The sequence below is a fragment of the Mytilus galloprovincialis genome, chromosome 3 (genome assembly GCF_965363235.1).
Source record: "Mytilus galloprovincialis chromosome 3, xbMytGall1.hap1.1, whole genome shotgun sequence".
Classification (NCBI taxonomy): domain Eukaryota; kingdom Metazoa; phylum Mollusca; class Bivalvia; order Mytilida; family Mytilidae; genus Mytilus; species Mytilus galloprovincialis.
This window is the reverse complement of record NC_134840.1, coordinates 81,362,379-81,385,248: the sequence shown is the minus strand read 5'-3', so window position 1 is coordinate 81,385,248 and position 22,870 is coordinate 81,362,379. Positions and strand designations below refer to the sequence as shown.

At 31.5% G+C, this 22,870-nt stretch overlaps 2 protein-coding genes across 3 annotated transcripts in view; one reads left to right on the top strand and one right to left on the bottom strand.

The window, feature by feature from the left end:
- Positions 1 to 22,870, bottom strand: part of LOC143069107 (son of sevenless homolog 2-like) — a 42,754-nt gene that overhangs the window by 16,481 nt on the left and 3,403 nt on the right. The window contains exons 2-13 of the mRNA XM_076243568.1: positions 17,422 to 17,682; positions 15,081 to 15,164; positions 10,356 to 10,436; positions 9,286 to 9,480; positions 6,218 to 6,358; positions 5,329 to 5,439; positions 4,801 to 4,899; positions 4,148 to 4,275; positions 3,140 to 3,270; positions 2,195 to 2,386; positions 1,746 to 1,869; positions 411 to 494 (exon numbers count right to left, since the gene is read on the bottom strand). Of these exons, the coding sequence (XP_076099683.1) occupies positions 411 to 494; positions 1,746 to 1,869; positions 2,195 to 2,386; positions 3,140 to 3,270; positions 4,148 to 4,275; positions 4,801 to 4,899; positions 5,329 to 5,439; positions 6,218 to 6,358; positions 9,286 to 9,480; positions 10,356 to 10,436; positions 15,081 to 15,164; positions 17,422 to 17,682 (1,631 nt within the window). The remainder of the gene's footprint in view (positions 1 to 410; positions 495 to 1,745; positions 1,870 to 2,194; positions 2,387 to 3,139; positions 3,271 to 4,147; positions 4,276 to 4,800; positions 4,900 to 5,328; positions 5,440 to 6,217; positions 6,359 to 9,285; positions 9,481 to 10,355; positions 10,437 to 15,080; positions 15,165 to 17,421; positions 17,683 to 22,870) is intronic.
- The window catches only part of LOC143069110 (axin interactor, dorsalization-associated protein-like), a 32,202-nt gene continuing 21,538 nt past the window's right edge, over positions 12,207 to 22,870 (top strand). For both annotated transcript variants that reach the window (XM_076243575.1, XM_076243574.1), the window contains exon 1: positions 12,207 to 12,358. In XM_076243575.1, coding sequence (XP_076099690.1) covers positions 12,336 to 12,358 — 23 coding nt within the window. In that variant the 5' untranslated portion in view covers positions 12,207 to 12,335. The remainder of the gene's footprint in view (positions 12,359 to 22,870) is intronic.

Genomic DNA, 22,870 nt, shown 5'->3' with positions numbered 1-22,870 from the left:
TCAAAATTTAAAGGACCATGGGTAATAACATTGCTTGAACCCCAAAATGAAAACAGTCACTTTATTGGTCGAATTCCAATTGTTTTGGATGTTGTAAGCCAATCATATCGTATGCTTTTGAAAATATTATCCAGAATGCATTAGATTCTGAAAAGATGAATAAAAAAAGAACTTCCTGCTGCTCACAACAACATACTTTTTGTTTTCTTCTTGATGATTCTTTATTAATAGGTAATTTACCAATTTTTCATGAATTTTTGCTGACTTTGTGAGTACAGGTGAATCACAAGTTAAAATTTTATCAAGTGCAAATTTTCTATAAACTTGTATGACGACTCATACAAAACAATGCAGAAAAAAAATGTTTCTCCAATCAATGAAAATAAATGAATCTGTTGTATATCAGTTACCTGTAGATTTGTGGAGGAGGCAGTTGTAAGGGCTGCATAAGGTCCTCTTCTCTCAGAATACTGTCTAATCGTCTCTCCAACATACTGCAAAGACAAAATATTCATATAGTCTTCTTTCAATTTTTCATGTTTTATTATTATACTTTTAAGCAACAAATAAACATGCAAACCCCTCTCAACAAAGTCACTATTAACATACATGCACAAAGCTTGAAAAAGAACCTCTGTATAAAGAGCACCTGTTCATAAAAGGAACATAATTTTCTTCCCTTTACGAACTGGTTTCACTGTTTGGCTGCTAATTGAAACTTAAAAAGTATATTTCCAATTTATTTACTGTCCAAATGTGATAGCTATAAACATGAAGATTTATGCCCTTGTTATCATGGTTGTTGATTGATCAAAATGGTTAACGTGATAAACACTGCTTCTTATTTTCCCTTGTTTTGAACCTAAAGAATAATATTAAATTATCTCCCTTGAAAATATCAATAACAGTGAAATCTTAAATGAATATATAAGCCCTTTCAAAAGAATATTTCTAAATGCAACTGTACTTTATGTTACATGACTTTAGAATAAATAAATACTTGAAGGTACTGAATTTAAAAAACCTTTCTTTACATCATTTTTTTTCATTTTGAAATATCTAAAGTTATCTACCCTGCTAACAATGCAATCACAAAAATATCTTTCAGTCAAGAACAGATTGCCACTTTTTTTCTCCAAAAGTAATTCAAAATAAATGAAGAAAGCATCCATTGAACACAGATACTGGTAAATATACAGCAAATTCCACAATTTTTCAATTTACAAACACAAACTCCAGAGCAGCAAAAGTGATTCAAACATTGTCTCTGGTAGGTGGTAATAAGCGCTGTGTACAAGATTATAATATTTAGTTCATGCAAACTCAACTCAGAGAACAGAAACTAATTTTGCGACGCATTAAGGGACATACAGACAAAACAAGGGAAACAACAGAATATGAATATTGCACCTTAAGGTGGTACCTAACACTACAGGGAGATAACTCTGTAAAATCAGCTAAACGTTTTAATTACGTTGTGTTGTTAAGGGAACATTAAGATTCTCAATGATCAAAATAAGTGTTTGTCAAACTGCTATATAACCAGTGTAATTTTTCTGATAAAACGGTTGGTTCAAATGTTTTGAAGTTATTATATTTTTGTAAAAGGGTCAAAGTAAATACTTTGTCAAAATTTTAAGAAAATTAAACGAGCCAAATTAATTTTAGTTAAAGTGTTGGGTACCACCTTAATATTTAAAGATGCTATCAGCAATAATCCATTAGGTTATAGCCATTTAACTAACCTTCTTGTTTGTAAAGATATCAAAGCTGCCATCCAATTACTTTTTTCTTCAGCAGTTTTAGCCATAAGAAGAACACAGTGACTGGGACTATCTCTTGCCTGAAGTTCAAATCCATGCTTGCAATCTGCAAATACAATATATATATATTGTACTGACTGTGAGATATTGCTTACTTATCATAACTTTTGAATAGAATGTTTTTATTTAAGAAGACCAGTTCTACTATATCTCCCCTTTTTTCTGCATATTTTTTGCATGGTAAATATATATATTGACTATAATCAATAAAGATTTAAAGTTTCACTAGGGTCAATAATTAATCAAGCTGTTCAGGATGATCAATTTGAATTTTACTAATTTTCAAATATCTTCTACAAAACTTTGAAAAGATTTGCCTATTTTGGTATATTACTGAAAAAGTATAAATTTCAAGATTTCACATATCATACCATCTGAATCTTCTCGATCAACAACTTCCATTTTCCTGATCTGGAATTTTTCTTTCAATCGAAACTCTGGTTGTACTCCCGTAACTGACGATCTCCTTATATTTTGTTTACACAGAACAATTAGTCCGTCAAATAAGAACACATATCTTTCTGTAGTTTTTGATCTTGTAGAGAACTTGTTCAATACACCATCTGTTGAAATAAATTTTACATGTATCAAACTTGCTTCACTTCAGTGTTAATTGCAAAATTTAAATCACAAAAATAAGCAAACAACTCTCCTTAAAAACTGTTACTTAACAATATACTTAGTCAATACCTTACAGCTGATTTCCTAATGCTTGCAAAGTAAAACTTTGGTTGGCTTGCTTGCTTTGTTTGTATAATTGTTTATACAAGCTTTGTAAATAAGATTGACATCTTTAAACAATTCATATAGGCATAGTTTAACCTGTATATATCATATTTGAATTTAATTAGGTGTTATCCTAATGATTGTACAATATACAAACAAAGCAAGCAAGCTAACCAAAGTTTTGTTCTACATGCATTAGGAAATTAGCTGTGATGTAAATATTCTTTTTTGATGGCAAATTTCTTAGATTTTTTTTTTTGATTTTTTTTTTTAGAAAATGTACATGCACCAGTATTTTAATTGATATATTTTATATATGGATATGCTTTCGGTATATTCTGTGGCAACCTTTTGTTTATAACCTTATGAAAACTTACTGTGTTCCTTTATTAAAAGAATTAAATGTTTTAAATCTTGTTTTTAGTGTTCTGTTGTTTGCCTCTTCATTGTTTTTTGCCATGGCATTGTAAGTTGGTTTTTTTTCGGACTTAAGGTTTAAATATCCCTTTGTTCACCTCTCTTTTCTAAAAAGATTTCTTGGCTCCATTTGATTATTCTGAGTTGTTAGTCTAACTAAAACACCTTCTTACCTAAAATGAATTCACTACAACTTTGCCAGATATCTTTTCCCTCCCATCCATCAATGCTCTTTTGTAATTCTGTCATTTTCTGTACTATTGCTTGTCTCCCGGTTCTACCATGTAATCGTAAAGACGTTTCCCTAAAATTTTAAATATTTTTTATAACTAAAATTTTCAACATATCCTTCACAAATTAAATTTAGGTGATAAGAAAAGAACCATTTTGCTCAATAGTGCAAAGTCTAAATTCATTGCATCTGTCTAGAATGTAAACATAGCAAAATATTCACAAGTCCTTGATAAAGGAAACAAGAAGTACTTCTTAACTACATTAGCATGGGCATAATCCTATTCCTGCCTGTTTAAATTACCAATTTCTTTGCAGTTGAGATATTACAAACTGTGAAAAATGAAATTGTTTGAAAATACAGATTTTGGCTTTTACAGCTATTTCCTAATGGGTGTAGAGTAAAACTTTGTTTAACTTGCTGACTTTGTTTGCATAAACATTTATTCAAGCTTTGTAATTAACATTGACATCTTCTAACAATATCTATAGGCATATTTTAACCTGTATATATTATATTTAAATTTGATTGGATGTTATCCAAATTACAATTGTACAACATGTACAATATACAAACAAAGCAAGCAAGCTAACCAAAGTCTTGATGCATAAGGAAAATAGCTTTAAAGGTTCTGTATAAAATAAAGTTTACTGAGCAGTTTTGATAAACAGGCCCACATATTAAGGGCACACCAATGACAAATGTTATTTTCCTGTGAATTTTCAAATGATTGCCATGCATGAGAAGTGTTTATAAAAACTGTGAAAATCAACATTCAAATACACTGTTTGTTGTGATAGAATGTCCTTCAAACAAGGACTGTCTGGTAAAATACCTGTGTAGATCATATGTGTACTTAGATTTTCAATATCTCATATTGATACTAAATACTTAGAGTTGAAGCTAGGATTTTTTTATGCTACTTTTGTATCCATTATCTTATACATACCATGGCTTTTTCTTTGGCATATTTCCGCTGAATTTTCTTTCAAGCATTGTTTTAAGTGCCATCAACAAGCCGTCTGCCTGCTTAAAACAATCTTCATCTTCTTCACTTGAACTGGCAGTCATCAGAGCCTTAAATAGATGGTAGCAAGTGATTTTAAACGTGAAAACAATTGCAATGTTTTTGGCATGTAACTGTCTAAATATAAAAAAAGTTAATCTATTTAACATTTGTAGGTTTTATTCCTGAACATGTTGTGTTTTATGTACTGTTGGTGGTCTTCTAGTCTTTTTCTTTTTTTTTGTCATAACATGGTCAATCTAATTTCTCTTTATCATTATTTATGAGTTTAAAAGTCCTTTTAGTATCATCTTTCACAAAGTAATAGAAAATAATTTTTTTCCAGAGTTTCCACATTGGTAAATTAATATTAGATTTAGCTGAAATATCTTAAACTTTCTCGAACATACTTTTGAATAGGCAAATAAGCATTTCGTTTGTAATAAATATAATCAGTATATGTATAAATATTTAAAAGTCACTACAATTAAGGATATTGAAAATATAGTCACATGGGGGGAAAATATCTCTTAAAATTTTTATAACTGTATATGAAAATACTTATGAGATTTACAATAAAGACACAAAATACATACCTTTATGACTTCAAAATAATGTAAACAATGATAAATGGGTCCTAGTAAAAGTTTTGGCAAGACAAATTTCATGGCATCTTTAAATCCATGCCCCTCAACCTAAAAATGAGAATACAAATATAGATATACTTCTTGCCACAATTTAAAAACGGACATTTTATTTTAAAACTTAAATCAAATCTATCCCCTTGATCTTTTGCTTCAGTTTCATAATTCAAATGTTTCCTAGCTATTTAGAAAAATCTGCAAATCACATTTTTTATAATTTTTCATTGCTCAAGTGAGCTACAGATTAATCAAATAAAACAAGCTGTTTTGTCATAGCAAAACTTATTTCAATTCATTTCAATTCTGTAAATGTTTTATGATAAAAAATTTAATAACCTAACAAGCTTAAGAAAATAATAATATAGAAATAAATTCTGATTTGGTATAGTTAGTTTGTTTTTTTCACCCATCTTTTATAACAGATTCGAGAAGCAAATTATTTTATGTGAACTAAGAACAATGAACCCAAATTTGACTTACTTCTAATGTTTTACTGAGATCATCTCTTTTTAACAGTATGTTGAGCCTCTCTTTCCCATGAGGGGCCAACATGTCATCAACATATTTCTCATACACGCTGAATTCTTCTGCCTAAAAATAAATATTATATCCCACTTAAAAATACATTATTATTCATCTGACAGGGTTTAACATGTCTACCTATAATACAGTTGAACAACTATCTGATGATCAAATTTAGAGAGGAAAACAAGAGTCAGTTTTGGAATTCTCTGAATTTGGCAACATACAAGTATATAAATTACTGTCAGAAATTGATAAATATCAGAAGTTTTAAGATAGGTTGTATTTTAATTTTCAACTTATTACAACTTTTATGCTAATTTAATAGAATAACTTAAGATTAAAATTACAGAAAGGGAATCAACTTTAGGATGTACAGACAAGGGTAAACTTTCATATCTCCCCTCCACTTTGGTGGGGCATAAAAAGATACTGATGATAACATCAAAATTATTGAATAAAAAGACATCAATAATGTAGCCATTTCTGAGATTTCCCAAAATGGAGGCCATGGTTTGTGTTTTAGATATCAACACAATTATCATCATCACTTGAAAAATAACAAGTTGATTGGACTTCAACTTTATCGAAAACTACCTGGACCAAAAACTTTAACATGAAGCGGGACTGACAGAGGAACAGATCAGAAAACATAATGCCCCTCTACTATTGTAGGTGGGGAATAAAAAGGTAAATCAAGAGTCAACATGATAACATTATTATAAGTAATCTCATATAAAATATGAAAAAAATTCTGATAACACTAATGTGATCATGGATTCATTTAATTAGAAGACTTGATTTCAGTTTTTTGAATCAACAGAGGCACAAGATGTTATTAAATTACCTCAGCCATATCTTGAAAACAAATTCCAACTTCTGGTTTGGCATTTTCTGCAGCTAGTTCTACTTGTTCCTCCACAGAACTCAGTAAATTTGCTGTAAACTCATATATGTCCAAGATATTGCTGAAGATCACGTCTAAATCCTACAATATATAATATAAATATCAAAGTCAAATTAGTCAATCAGTATCAAAGTTTAAAAGTGCTGTATTGAGTCTTTTCTGCCAATAAAGAGAGGGAAAAAATGCCTTCCTAGCTCATCTGATTTTGTAAAAATATAAAATGGTATCAATTAATCTCAGGGATGCCAAATGCTTGCATTATTGTCCAAATTTCAAAAGTAATGCTTTGAAGATCTTTTGTACTAATATATTTCCCTTAAATGTAAAACCAGATGCTCCGCAGGGCACAGCTTTATACAACCGCAGAGGTTGAACCCTGAACGGTTGGGGCAAGTATGGACACAACAGTCAAGCTGGATTCAGCTCTAAATTTGGATTGTGATTAAATAGTTGACACAGCATAGGTTTCTGACACAGAATGAATGTGGTCTAATGAACTTAAAAATTTTTTTTGCCTTTGAGCAATTCACTATGCTGTTGAATATTAATCCTCTCAAAAAATGTTTGAAGAAATTTTCTTTTTATTTATGAAATCTGAAATGAGAAAAATTGACCCCCCCCCCCCCCACCCCAATTTTTGTTGCACATCCCCCTTTCCCTTATTCCAAAACTGATCTCAATTCAAATTTCTAATGGAGTTTGCAACAATAACTACTCATTTAAATACAGTTAACTATCTTTGTCTCGAACTCGGTTGACTCGAAATTTCGGATGAGTCGAAGTTTTCATGTGGTCCCGCACTTGGTTCCATATAAATGTATGTAATTCGACTCCCGATGAGTCGAAATTGGATGAGTCGAAATTTCAGTTTAGTCGAACTAAATGTACGATCCCAAGGTTAACAAACGCAATCAAAATTCATTATTTATCTCGAACTAATACACATATGTCAAAACATGACCTCCGGCATTTAAATAGATTGACGAGTTAATCTGACAATACACGTGTAATTAAATTTCCAGTCACTGACCACTGTATTGATTTAATAACATGCTATTAAAACGAGTGTTTACCTAAGAATATCTTTTATAGAATTTTTATAAATGATTAGTGATACCTTGTTAATGTTCATGAAAAGTATTTAAAATGTTTATAAAACAATTAATTGTGATTTCACTAATGAGCTTGGGTGTGTATAAAGTTAGGATTATGACTTCCATTGATGATCACTTAAAAACTACTCAATCGGCGTCTTTAATCTTGTTGTATTTTCTTTTGAAAAGAAAGAGTGAGATAAAACAAAATGAAGAGAAATCTAAACTTTTATAAAATCTCTTGTATCCGAGAATAAACAATTTTGGCAACCATAAACAACCTGAATAACGAAACTATCGATTGGAAACAACTTTCTTGGATAAAAGCCATAGGAAAAAAATGTAACTGAAACAATTGAATAAGTAAAAATAATGTTATTATAATAATGAAAGACTGTAACATACAAACACATCGATCTGATACCAGTATATCGACCCCCTTCCCCCAGATTTATTTTAGCTTTAACAAGCTAAGCAAGAGTTGTTTTCATTGTTCTGTCAAACTTCCGTTTTTCCTTTGAGTCGAACTATGTTTATCTCGAAATATTTCTCTGGTCCGGCTGACTTTGAGATAACGAGAGTCGACTGTACATCATAAAATATTAAAATGTAAAAAAAGTGCTTGTTATCACTGAATGGTAAAGATTGTTTTAATTTATCAGTTGGTAGTAAAAGTGAATATACATTGTATATTGTGTAAAACAATGATTTAGACTTTAATGTAGACCAATTTGAAAACGGGACCAAAAATTAAGAATCTACATACACAGTTAGATTTGGCATATCAAAGAACCCCAATTATTCAATTTTTGATGAAATCAAACAAAGTTTAATTTTGGACCCCGATTTGGACCAACTTGAAAACTGGGCCAATAATCAAAAATCTAAGTACATTTTTAGATTCAGCATATCAAAGAACCCCAAGGATTCAATTTTTGTTAAAATGAAACTAAGTTTAATTTTGGATCCTTTGGACCTTAATGTAGACCAATTTGAAAACGGGACCAAAAATTAAGAATCTACATACACAGCTAGATTCGGCGTATCAAAAAACCTGAATTATTCAATTTTTGATGAAATCAAACAGTTTATTTTTGGACCCTTTGGGCCCCTTATTCCTAAACTGTTGGGACCAAACTCCCAAAATCAATACCAACCTTCCTTTTATGGTCATAAACCTTGTGTTTAAATTTCTTAAATTTCTATTTACTTATACTATTAAAGTTATGGTGCGAAAAACAAGAAAATTGCTTATTTGGGCCCCTTTTTGCCCTTAATTCCTAAACTGTTGGGATCTCAACTCCCAAAATCAATCCCAGCCTTCCTTTTGTGTTGATAAACGTTGTGTTTAAATTTCAATGATTTCTATTTATTTATACTAAAGTTATTGTGCAAAAACCAAGAATAATGCTTATTTGTGCCCTTTTTTTGGCCCCTAATTCCTAAACAGTTGGAACCAAAACACCCAAAATCAATCCCAACCTTCCTTTTGTGGTCATAAACTTTGTGTCAAAATATCATTGATTTCTATTTACTTAAACTAAAGTTATAGTGCGAAAACCTAGAAAATGCTTATTTGGGCAATTTTTGGCCTCTAATTCCTAAACTGTTGGGACCAAAACTTCCAAAATCAATCCCAACCTTCATTTTATGGTCATAAACCTTGTGTTTAAATTTCATACATTTCTATTTACTTAAACTAAAGTTATAGTGCGAAAACCAAAAGTATTTGGACGACGACGACGATGCTGACGCCAACGTGATACCAATATACGACCAAAAAATTTTCAATTTTTACGGTCGTATAAAAAAATGTATATTTTCTATGAAGAAAATTTAGACTGCTTAAAAAAATATTCTCTAAAGAAACAAAACCTGGCCTTTATGGAGTGTGTAAACTATTCAAACACTTACTTTACTTGTTGGAAAATGTTTAACAAACGGAGCTCTGAACACTTTAATAATCATATTTAAGTCTCTCATATACTGAGTCTCTTCAAAAATAAAATCTTTAACAATTTCTTCATAAGTAAGAGATTCCAGTCTGATTGGTTCCTCTAACTCTGGCATGGAAACCTCCTCCTCTTGAGAGAACATATCCATCAATACCTGTGCAACAGAAAAGAAATATTTGCTGACATGCTTCACAAAAAATACAAATAAATGGGGAGCGTGTCCCATGGACACAGATGATGCCCCCGCTGGCATTAAACCTTATAAAGGGAAATAACTCAGGAACAGTAAAAGTGACCCTAACCAAATTTCTACCTGATTTGAGTTTAGTGGTAATAAGCATTGTGTATAGGTTTCATAACATTTGGTTAAGGCAAACTTAAGTTAGAAAAAGAAAAAAAAATCCATTTGTAAAGGGACAAAACTGTTGAATGGTAAAAGTGACGCCAACAAAATTCAAACTTGATCTGTGTTATTTGGTATTAGCATTGTGTATAAGTTTCATAACATTTGGTTAAGGCAAACTAAATTGTAGAGGTGCATAACTCTAGAACAGTAAAAATGGTAAAAGTGATGCCACCAAAATTCAAACTTGATCTGTTTTTTATGGTAATAAGCATTGTGTATTAGAACATTTGTTTAAGTTTGAGAACTACTGAAACACAGACAGACAAGAGTAAAACCTAATGGAACTCAATAATTTTTTTCTCATTTTCACTCTTTCCTTCACAATAAGGACATTTCAAACCTCCACTCCTTTTGCAACTTAAATAATACAGTGGCAATAATAGATCGTTGGTAGTCAGTCTGTTAAATTTCATAATAAGCTGGTACAGATCAGGATGTTCCAATTATAGCTTAAATACCCTACATGTTTGGAAGACATTACTGTTGGAGACAGTTAGCTGTTCATTGGATATCATATCCTATCTTTTTTTTATGTGTTTTGGGATTGTTGTTGTTACATTGACACAATAATAATTTTTTCATTTAATATAAATTTGTGTCGTTAACAAAACTTCTAAACTGACCTGATCTGCACATATTGCTACTTTGATATCTTGCGATGTTATTTCCTTGTGCTTTATGTTCCGTACATAATTCCCTGTCAACTGAAATAAAAAAATACATTCTTTACCTTATAATTCTTAAATAAAACCAAAACTAAAAACACTGTAATAAATTATAAAGGAAGCTAGAATAGTTTCAAAACCCAGCTACTGAAAGGAAATTTGATTTTGATTTTTGATTTTTGATGTTTTAACACCACTTTTAAGCACCGCATTTAGGCCATTTCTTGGCGTTCAGTTTTTATTACCGACCATATTTTTGTCCATCTGATGAGTTAAGCCTTTTTCAACTGATTTTTATAGTTCCTTCTTATGTTGTACTGTTATACATCTGTCCCAGGTTAGGGGGAGGGTTGGGATTCCGCTAACATGTTTAACCCTGCCACATTATTTATGTATGTACCTGTCCCAAGTCAGGAGCCTGTAATTCAGTGGTTGTCGTTTGTATATGTGTTACATATTTGTTTTTCGTTCATTTTTTTACATAAATAAGGCCGTTAGTTTTCTCGTTTGAATTGATTTACATTGTCTTATCGGGGCCTGTTATAGCTGACTATGCGGTATGGGCTTTGCTCATTGTCTAAGGCCGTACGGTGACCTATAGTTGTTAATGTCTGTGTCATTTTGGTCTTTTGTGGATAGTTGTCTCATTGGCAATCATACCACATCTTCTTTTTTATATATTCGATGGGAAATTTGACTGGCAAGTAAAGTTTCAAAATACCAAAAAAGAGTTAATGAAAATTCTGATTTTTATTACATGTGTATATGAACTTGTAATGAATGTGAAGGGATCAATATCATTATATCACATTGAGTGCAATTCTTTGTCCTGATATTCATGAGGGGGGGAGGACCTTTATCGGGACTCCGGGATCGGGTGTTTTTAAGCTTGGAATTGACCCTTTTGGGATCCGGGAATTCTTTTTTTGAATTTCAGGACCTTAGGATTTCGTGTTTTTAAGCCCAGGATTTCGGGATCAGGACCCCTTTTACCCCCTCTCATTCATGAAATATCTTCCACTAGATTTTATGCAACCAACAATCAATGAATTAAAATCATAACCACCTTATTTGATTGTATGTTTCTCAAATTTGCATATTATTCCCTTGATAAACAAAAATAAAGATTACTATAATTTCTAAATTGATGGTACCTATTTTTTTAGTAAATTTGTTCCAATCAAAAAACTAGAAATTACAGGTTCTTATTTTGATGGGATTATCATTATGAACTTTTGTAAACGATAAGAAAAAGAGGGGGGGGGGGGGGGGGGGGAAGTGTTCTATTCGCTACTCAAAGTTTTTATTACTTACTTTATTCATTATTTTATCTATTAGTATCATCATATTTAGAACAGTGGCAAATATCCCAAACATACATTAAGTATTTATATATAATCTTTATTTTATCAGAATGACCATGTAGCTCATTATATTGTTGATATTAATAAAGATGAAGTTACAACAAAATGCCTTAGAAGTCATGTTTTTATAAAAAGTTTTTTCCAGTATTTCATGAGATGTTGTCTCATGTGATCATCTCATGGCCCTGATTTATAAATAACAAACAATGACCCATACAAGGACTTTCTTTTGTATTTTGAGCAAAAAAAAATTGTGTCTTAAAGAAGATGCATCAGCTGACATAAAAATTTTTTTTTTAATGACCCCAAAATTTAAATATTTTTATTATCTAAAATAAATCAATAATAGTAAATATAACTCCTACACAATTTTATCAACACTTATTGTTTGATCAAATAAGGAAAAACAAAAACTTGTTTATTGATAACACAGAGATATGACATCCTGTGAAAAAAGCAACAGGAAACTGCCGATGACTCAAAAATGAATCACTGAAAACTGGACAGAGAAGAACTCAATAGATTATTCACAGTCAGACAATACAACATGAATCTCAATCAATGAAAATGTGAGATGGCTAAAGGGGTAATTCCCAGGTAAGAAAATAATTGTTTTTATTTTTTTTCCAGCAATTAAATAAGAAGAATGACGGATGTCTTATGACAAAGCAAAAAGTTACTTTATAAAATTATTTCGTCATATCCTATATTTTGTCATGGGAAGGAAATACTGATCATGGAAATTATTAACTTTCTTCAATCTTAATGAATGAACTGTAATTAGAAATAAAGATGAAAAAAAAAAAGATTTGCTTTCAAATTATAAAATAAAAAAAATTCTGATTCTGAATAATTTCAAATTTTATTAAGGTTTATTCATCCATGTCCATGATCTTATCATTTTGACAATGGCATGAGAATAAAAAAATATTGCTAAACAATTGAAACATTTGTCTCCATGACAAAATAAAGTAAAGAAATGCCATTAAATGGAAATTATTTTAAAACTTTTTCGTATAAAGTGTAATATTTTTGCTCAGCTGATACTGCATTTTACAATCTTGGTGCATCTTTGCAAATGACCAGTCCTTGCAGATTTATGAGTCTAAGATCATTGGACACAGCTGAGTACTACCGATGTTAATTATGACTTCCATTTCTGTACACAAAATAAATGGGGAATGTGTCCATGGGACACAGATGATGCCCTCACTTGCTTATAACATTACAAAGTGATGCTACCCAAATTTGAACTTGATCAGAGTTTTGTCGTAAAAAGCATTGTGTATATTTCATAACATTTGGTTGAAAAAAACTTAAGTTAGAGAAAGGAAATGTAAAATTCAGCGATTGTTCAATTTGTAAAGGGACATAACTCTAGAATGGTAAAAGTGATACCAACAAAATTCAAACTTGATGTGTTTTTTTGTGGTAACAGGCATTGTGCAAAAAATTACTTCCCCGAGTGTAGCTGAATATGACCGTAGAGGTTCAACCGTGAACAGTTGGGGCAAAAATACACACAATATTAGCACTTGATGCCAGTCTGAATTTGGATTGTAATTAAATATTTGACTGATTATAGGTTTCTGACACAGAATAACTGTAGTCAAGGAACTTAAAATTGGTTATATGATTTGAATTTATATTCAACTTTTGGCTTTTGAGTAATACACTATGCTGTTGCAAATTGACCCCCACCCCACACACCCCTGCCCTTTTTTTGCCAAAAAAATTTGAAGAAATCTTCTTTTTTTAATGTCTGAAATCTGAAATGAGAAAAAAATTGTCTTCCCCCTTTTTCCTTTTTCCAGAAAAAAATCTTTCGCTCAAGATACGGTCATAATCTAAATTCAAATTTCTAATGGAGTTTGCAACCATAAATACCTACAGTTAACTCTCGTTGTCTCGAACTCGGTTGACTCGAAATTTCGGATGAGTCGAAGTTTTCACGTGGTCCCGAACTTTATTCCATACAAAAGTATGTAATTCGACTCCTGATGAGTCGAAATTGGATGAGTCGAAATTTCGGTTGAGTCGAACTAAATTTACGGTCCCAAGGTTAACAAAAGACTTCAAAATTCATTTTTTATCTCAAACTAATACACATTTGTCAAAACATGACCTCCGGGATTTAAATGGATTGAAGAGTTAATCTGACAATACACGTGTAATTAAATTTCCGGTCACTGACCACTGTATTGATTTATGACATGTTATTTCCATGAGTGTTTACCTAAGATTATCTTTTATAGAATTTTTATTAATAATTAGTGCTACATTGTTAATGTTTATGAAAAAGTATTTCAAATGTTTACAAAACAATTTATTTGTGATTAAAGCTAATAAGCTTGGGTGTGTATAAAGTGAGGATTATGGCTTCAGTTGATGATCACCTAAAAACTACTCAAACGGCGTCTTTAATCTTGTTTTTTTCTTTTGAAAAGAAAGAGTGAGATAAAACAAAATGAATAGAAATCAAAATTTTCTCAAATCTCTTGTATCCGAGAATAAACAATTTTGTCAGCTATAACCGACCTGAATAACGGAACTATCTATTGGAAATTACTCTCTTGGAAAGGCCATAGAATTTTTTTTTAATTGAAACAATTGAACAAGTAAAAATAATGTCATTATAATAATTAAAGACTGTGACATACAAATACATCGATCTGATACTAGAATATCGCCCCCCCTTGCCATATTCACTCGGATTTATTTTAGCTTTACCAAGCTAAGCAAGAGTTGTGTCCCTTAGATGGTCGAACTTCCGGTGTTCGTTTGAGTCGAACTACGTGTATCTCGAAATATTTCTCTGGTCCGGCTGACTTCGACATAACGAGAGTCGACTGTATTTAATACATTTTCTTTAAATATGATTGGATTACCCCACTTACTGCTATAAAAATTGTCGTAATGTTCATTAACCCGGAAACCCTAGTTTCCCCCCTTTTTAGTCCCTAGTTCCTAAATGGTTGAGCCAAAAACCTCAAAGTCAATCCTATTCATCCTTTGTCTGGAAACTACTAAAATGCTTATTTGGGCCCCTTTTTTGCCCTTAATTCCTAAACTGTTGGGACCATAACCCCCAAAATCAATCCAAACCTTCCTTTTATCATGTTTATGGTTATAAACCTTGTGTATAAATCTCATGGATATCTATTTACTTATAGTTATACTAAAGTTATTGTAAATTCGTGAGAAATACCCCTATTTTTCAGAGGCTTTACGATCCAGTCAATCTTCTGATCGTAATCAAATAGTTTGTTCTAGTTACTTTTAGTTTCTAATCTTACATTCATGCAAATATATTACTTACCTTTAATATATCAGCAGCAATATATTCAAGAACAGCAACAATGTACACTGTCACCTGGAAGTCTATCTTATAACCTAAAACTTCCTAAAATAGATAGAAATAAAGATGTAGCTTTCAATTACACAAACATGACCCATGATTTTTTCCTGTTTTAAACATAAATTGTATTTTAAATATAACACTGCCTTCCTGATGCTGCCCACGTTGCAATTTTACCAACTATCAGTTTGTCCTTCAATGTCCTTCAATGTACTTGCGCATTACATGATAAAATAATAGTGCAATATAAGCATTGTGTTTTTTTACTACGTTTTGATTTGTTTTATATAACTTTTTGAGAAATTTGAGACATATTCTAATTCTTTTTGAAATTAAAACTTACAGTGGAATCTCTATCTAAACGAAATTTAACTTATAAAGAAATCTTCATCTTATTTTTCTAGTGGTTCTACATCTTTATCATCTTTTTTATCTTTAATAAAACTAAAGCTCTACTGCCTGTACATCGATATCATGTACATAGATATAGGAAGATGTGGTATGAGTGCCAATTAGACAACTCTCCATCCAAATAACAATTTATAAAAGTAAACCATTATAGGTCAAGGTATGGCCTTCAACACGGAGCCTTGGCTCACACAGAACAGCAAGCTATAAAGGGCCCTAAAAATTAATTATGTAAAACCATTGAAATCGGAAGACCAATCTATATAAAAACGAGAAACATGTATGAACTACATAAACAGACGACAACTACTGTACATGTATGTATTTTAATTGCTCATGTAATATTCGGTATTGCATGTATTGAGACAATGTCATTATGACATTTTGGCATTTTTAGAGTTTACCAGTTCATTTTATTGTAGTTTGATATTTGTTGGTCATTCCTCTTTCATTTCGGCTGAATTATAAGGTCAATTAAATTTCATGGGGTCTAAGGTCAAATCTTGAATGATCTAACCTTGCTGACAAACCACTTCCTCAATAGGCAATAAAAGTAAAATAGCAAAAATACTGCACAATTTGTTTGACTTAGTTTAGTTACAAAAATTTCTCAAGAGAATAAATAAGCCCAGAACACAAATAACTATAATAGGGGCCATGGTCAAGGTCAGAGTGAACTGCTTTCAATATTTGACACATCCCAATCCCAGGATGCTTTTGCATACAAAGTTTTGTCAATCTAAGTACTACAGTACAAAAGATATTCACCTGAACATAAATCAGACAATGTTTTACTATTATAGGGTTTAATATGATACAACTCCATCCCATGATGCATCAGCATATAAGTCTGATCAACCTTAGTTCTACTGTACAACAGTTAGACACAGGACACGGATCCAACAAAGTTTTAAATTTTAAAGTTTTCCTAAAGATTATTATTATGACCTTTTTTGATTTACCAGCACATGCATGGCAATCAAGTGTTAAATCGGTGGTTTTAAATGAATCATAGAGAAACAGGGTTACTATTGATGATAACTCTCGCATTTAAACACAATTTATTGTGAACTAGATGTGTCAAAGCTACACGAATGGCCCGGTCTCCAAAAGTTGAAAAATCTACAATTTCAATAACACAAGTGGACACAAACATGATGGTAGTCTCACATATAAAAAATCAGCTCAAAATCTGGAGGTGTATATAAAAAAATTCTGTATAACTGTGATTTTCAACAATTTTCAAAGTTGTAAACCCTTAATTTTGACTAAAACTGAGCTGAACTAAACTTAAACTTGATCTGTAACTCATCATGGTTAACTCACATACAAAAATCAGCCCAATATCTGAAGGCGTTTAGAAAAAAACTCTTTATATTGATTTGTTGCGGAATGATGGAATGACGGAATTACAGAATGACGGACAAGGGTAAAACTATATGGCATAGATAACTTTGTTGCGGGGCCATAAAATAGCCATTAAGAGTATTTCGGCAAAAATTAGCGAAGCAGAACAAAACTTAAACTTGAACTGTAACTCATCATGGTTAACTCACATACCAAAAATCAGCCCAATATCTGAAGGCATTTAGAAAAAAAATATGTATAATGATTTGTTGCGAAATGACAATGAATGAAAATATTACGGAATGATGGACAAGGGTAAAACTATATGGCACAAACAACTTCGTTGCGGGGCCATAAAAATGCCACTAAAAGTATTTTTAAATAGCACCATGGAATTGAAATAATACAATTTCCTTAAAATCATAGCACCACATCTTTTATACAATTCTATGATTAAATCTATTCAGATAGCACCATGTTACTATACCATCTTAATGCCCCTGTACTCTTATTATCGCCAATTTAAATTAAATAATAAAATATGTACCCTGACTAAGAGCTGATGAATCTTATCAACAGGCAACACCAATGGACTATTTCTATTTCCTTTCTTTATGGCATTTTGTGCTTCCTTTATCGCCCACTTATCGATGGGATCAGGGAAGTTTTTGTGTACTCTGTCCTCCACATCTTGTTTTGTGTGTGGCTGCGATGCACATAAGCTGGACAACAAATTCAGTATCAAATTTTCTATATACTCTAAGGCATCATCTTTAGCACTAAGTGATGGATGAACTTGAAGCTGAACCTGCAATAGAAATAAATTTAAATCAGCATTTTTTCATAAATTGTAAATTCATGTACATGTATATAACAATCTGGGCTCTTGGTTATTAAACTTTATTATACTCAGTATTCCGTGTACAAAATTTGTGCTAGTAACACAAAATCCAGTCTTTTGATTGGTTGATTCAGAGTCGTGCTCAAAAGTTTTAGGACCTCAAGGCCTGGATTTAGTTAAAGCCATGCAATATGGTGATAGGTTTCACATAACTGTCATGGTGTTTTCTGGTGACATGCCATTATATATATATATATATATATATATATATATATATATATATATATATATATATATATATATATATATATATATATATATATATATATATATATATATATTGGCATGTACTTATATTGTACTTGCTCTTAGTTTAGATTCATTATTATGCGTGGGATACCGCTAATTTTGTTACATTTCCTGGAAATAGGTGAACCACATGTTCTAGTGTTAATAAATAACAATTTTATATGTATATAGGCTAGTATTCATAATTTTGGAAAATCCACATTATCAAGTAGTCTATTAACATGATTAAAATAAATGTAATTTTCCTATAAAACTCACTTTACCGGTTAATTGCTATCCACAAAAAAACAAATCAATCCGCAATGTATCTGACACAGCGTGCGTGCTAGATAAGTTTAAAACACAGTAAACATTTTACAGCAGTATATATTTTCTTTTACAGATTCTGTTTGATTTTAGGACAATGTCAGACATATTTCATGGGTTGAGATCTCACAAACATGTTTAACCCCGCCGCATTTTTGCGCCTGTCCCAAGTCAGGAGCCTCTGGCCTTTGTTAGTCTTGTATTATTTTAATTTTAGTTTCTTGTGTACAATTTGGAAATTAGTATGGCGTTCATTTTCACTGGACTAGTATATATTTGTTTAGGGGCCAGCTGAAGGACGCCTCCGGGTGCGGGAATTTCTCGCTACATTGAAGACCTGTTGGTGACCCTCTGTTGTTGTTTTTTATTTGGTCGGGTTGTTGTCTCTTTGACACATTCCCCATTTCCATTCTCAATTTTATATTTCATGGGGTATACAACAAGGCAAAGAAGTTGCTTTATAGTCTGAGTCAGTCTTTTTTGATTTATTGAAAGAATAAAATTAAAAATCTCTTTGCTCTTGTCACAGTTGATTTTTCATTTTCACCAAGTCGATGCAACAGCAATTTTTGATTTATAAGATAAGAGATTTTACATATTTAAAGACATTGACAATTTATTTCTTTTTTTTTTTTTTTTTTATAAACAATCAGATATTTGGTTCCACTTTATCATGTTTATGTTTCAAAATTAAAATATTAGAGGAAATCAACTCATGCTCAGTTACAAACAAGAAAAAGTAATCTAGTGACCACATACAAAAAAATTAAGGACAATTATAGGGCATACATTTGTAACTGTCAGATGTTTAAAAAATAAAAATCGAAACTGACCTGTATTTTATGGTTCATTTCAAATCAAAATGATGTGACTAGTGGACTGGTACAAAAGGTATAAAATGGCAATTGAAATGTTTTAGCTAAAAAATCAGCTTAAAAATTGTCAATGTACCTAAATGTTTATGCTAGGGCCAACATTAAAAATATCTTTGTTTCCCCTCCCCGACTGAGGTTATCAGGGTATGGGTAGGTAAATGTAGGTAGGCGAATTATTTTATTTTATTTCTTGATATAATTTTTCTATATTGAATTTTTACAAAATTCAACAGGAATTCAACAGGTAAGATGATTCAAGAAAAGTGGGGTATTCCCTGTATTCAGTGTACACCCCAGTTTTCTGATGTTAAAAACAGTATACAGGGACCTCATTTTTCCTATTCATTTTATGGTATGAAATCTACAAAAGCACACATCCTTCATGTGATAACAAAGTGTAATGAAAGCAAGTGTTTAATTAGTTAAAAATCAAGCTTATTTCAAGTCTCATTTGATGCATAACTCACAACAAAACAATTCCTGTGTTCATGATCACCAATTCATACCTTGATCATCAATTATGAGATGACAAAAAGATATGTTAATGACTTGGGAATTAAAATTTAATGAATAAAAATTTTCAATAGAAGTGAACATAATTCAGTTATGTTCAGTTGCACCTGGATCATGCAGCTTGGTCAATTAATTGCTAAACAAAAGATTTGTATGTTTTTTTGAGTTCTAGAAAAAACAAGGCTTTACTTATATGTTTTGTTGTTCCTAGAATACTTTAAGTATTTTCAAATTCAACTGATGCAGTTATTATGTAAAACATGCCCTTTTGTAAATTTCATGCCATAAACTGAAAAATAAAAACACATTTAAACTGGTCTTGTTTACACAAGAGGTTAAAGCAGGGAATTCACGTATCAAACATTTTCTGACTTGTGCCCAACCTGTTCGAAGTCGAAGACAAAGTAGATTGATTTCAAAGCACGATTCAGACCATTTTTACACAAAGATTTTATCCTTTAAACAGGAACAGAGGTAAAAGACAAAGCCAATCAAGGTGCACTCAGTGGGTTGAAAGATGTTTCAGATTTTTTATTTTCAAATATCACCCTTGCACACAACACAAATTGTGTAGCAAGGCAGTTTGTTTTCCTTGATTCCGAATCATATAGACGCTTCAATGCAAATATGCCTCGATTTAAAACGCTTGTTGATTACAGCATTGGAAAGGTATGACAAAAAACCAACTCACATTTACTACAGCATCGGAAAGATATCACCAAAAACCAACATAGCAACAAAAAAAAAAATTTGGACAAGAATGGCCAATAAAATTTTTCGAGTTGCAGCGATTCTACCGGGTCGTTGGTGGGAGACAAACAATATTTTATTTTTGGCCTAATACAAATGTTCATGTGTAATTGAAAAAACCCTGACATTTGTTAATTGAAAAAAAAAGAAACTAATAAATATTCTGGCAGATGTCCTTCACAATCATGACTATATTGAAAACTATATATGTCCATGCATTAATTACAGGATGAAAATTGTACAAATTATCACAATTCAGAAATGAAAATAGGTCCTTATGAATTACAACGATCCTTCCTGAAGTTATCTCATTCACAAACAATAAGTTTGCTAACTTGTCATGTTGAACAAGTTACCAAATCAATGTGGGTCTCATTGGGGTCTCAATGTGACGAAGAATTGCTGATTTTTTGTAAGTGTGACACGTGAAAGTCAAATTATTGTGCTGTGAAAACAGGAAATGAAGTCTAGCGGGACACTGGAAATTACAAAAAAAATGAGAATTGCTTACCTACATAGTGTAAGCGGGATACAGGAATCTGACAAAACAGTAAGCAGGATCCGGGATCAGAACCCCCTAATGAGACCCCCCATCAATTAACTTGTCACATCCAAATTTTTAGTTGGTATTAGGCAAGCTAATAAACATCTTTCACCAGAATTTCCTTTATTTATGCCATAAAAAAAGATAACTGCTAATATAATATCACAAATTTTGTACTTGAAGGAATTTGTTAATTTGAAATTTTATATTTTTAGTACAAGGGTAATGTTTGAATAATTTGATACCACAATAGGAAGGTTGGGATTGATTTGGGGGTTATTGTCGTAGCTCAGTAGTAATTTGTAACAAAAAAAACAAGCATTTTTTTCTGGTTCTTAGACAATAACTTGGGTATAAGTGTATGGATCACTATTAAATCACTGTTAACATGTACACATGTATGCTTCTAAAACAGTTTTCAAACACAATGAAAATGGTATTCATGATCTTTGTGTGTGTATGCATATGTTAGAATGATAAAAAGATAAGTAGAGTTTCAACTATGACATATAAACAAACCAAAAAATCAAATTACAGCAGATTCTATTAGGTGTGTAGCCAAAGGTAATATCTTTGGTTAGCTTGCTTGTTAGCTGAACCGTGAAGTCATTGTTAGCGTAGGTAAACTACCCTACTTTAAGAATAGACTAGTCCGACAGAAAACCAGTCTATCTGTCTGTTGGACTATGCTACTTCGAAAGGAGGGTAGTATACCTGACCTAATAATGACTTCACGGTTCAGCTGACAAGCAAGCTAACCAAAGATATTACCTTTTGCTACACACTCAATGGAATCCGCTGTAAAACTAAATAATCTAGAGACCAAGTTCTCAAATTTGATTACGATGCTAGCTTGCATGAGCCTGGGAAATTATATCATGACTTATATCAATTTCCAAGAGATGACCTATTTAGCGATTGTTATCCAAATCTAACAGTCATTTAGTTTTTATTTTATTCTTGAGAGCTCAGTCTGCACTACTAGCCACTAGTCTGATGCCCCAGACTAGTACATATTGATTTTGACAAGTGAAAATTTTCAAATTTCATATAGTTATACAGCATGTATAGGGACAAGTTTTAATATTTATTTTCCAAACAAGTAAGTAGATGTTTTTGGCACTGACTGGAGCTTCAAATAAAAATGAACATCCTGTGTATCAATGCTATAACTGTATTGACGATCGTGGATCAAAGGCAAATAAATTGCAGAATATTCAATACTGTCAGGTGTCGAACTGTTATTTTCTGCTACTGTTATCATCAAATTGCTTAAAAAAATTTCGTCAAAATATCCTTATTGTGATTCATCTGAGGTCTCCAATAAATAATGTATCGTTATGTTTGGCAAAATATAACATGTACATTTTATAATCATGTACCTAAACATAATGTACTGTTAATGTCATTTGGCATGAATTTTTACTTTTATTCGTCATTCAGGTACCCACATTAAGACCCTAATGTATGAGTTGGGAATAGCATTTCCATACTCCTGAAGTGTTTTGTAGGCTTCTAAAAATGCATGTGTTTTCATTGATTTTAAAATTATAAAGCAGAGGTCAATCTAGTGGTTCCTGTAGTTTTTGCAAAGGACAGGAATTTTTAGTTTCAGGGCAATCTTAACCAGATTGAATACAATTAAATGAAATCATTTGCATTAACGTTAACGTATGTAGAACTTCAATTTAGGGCACCCTTAATTACACGTTTCCATACATTGTTATGGATCATAGTGATTTTACAAAATATACTGGGTCATTCTTTAATTAGGAGATACTTCATAATAATTCAAATTACTATATGATCATTAGCATTATCAGCAACCAAATATACATCTTTATTTCTTGAAAGTTTT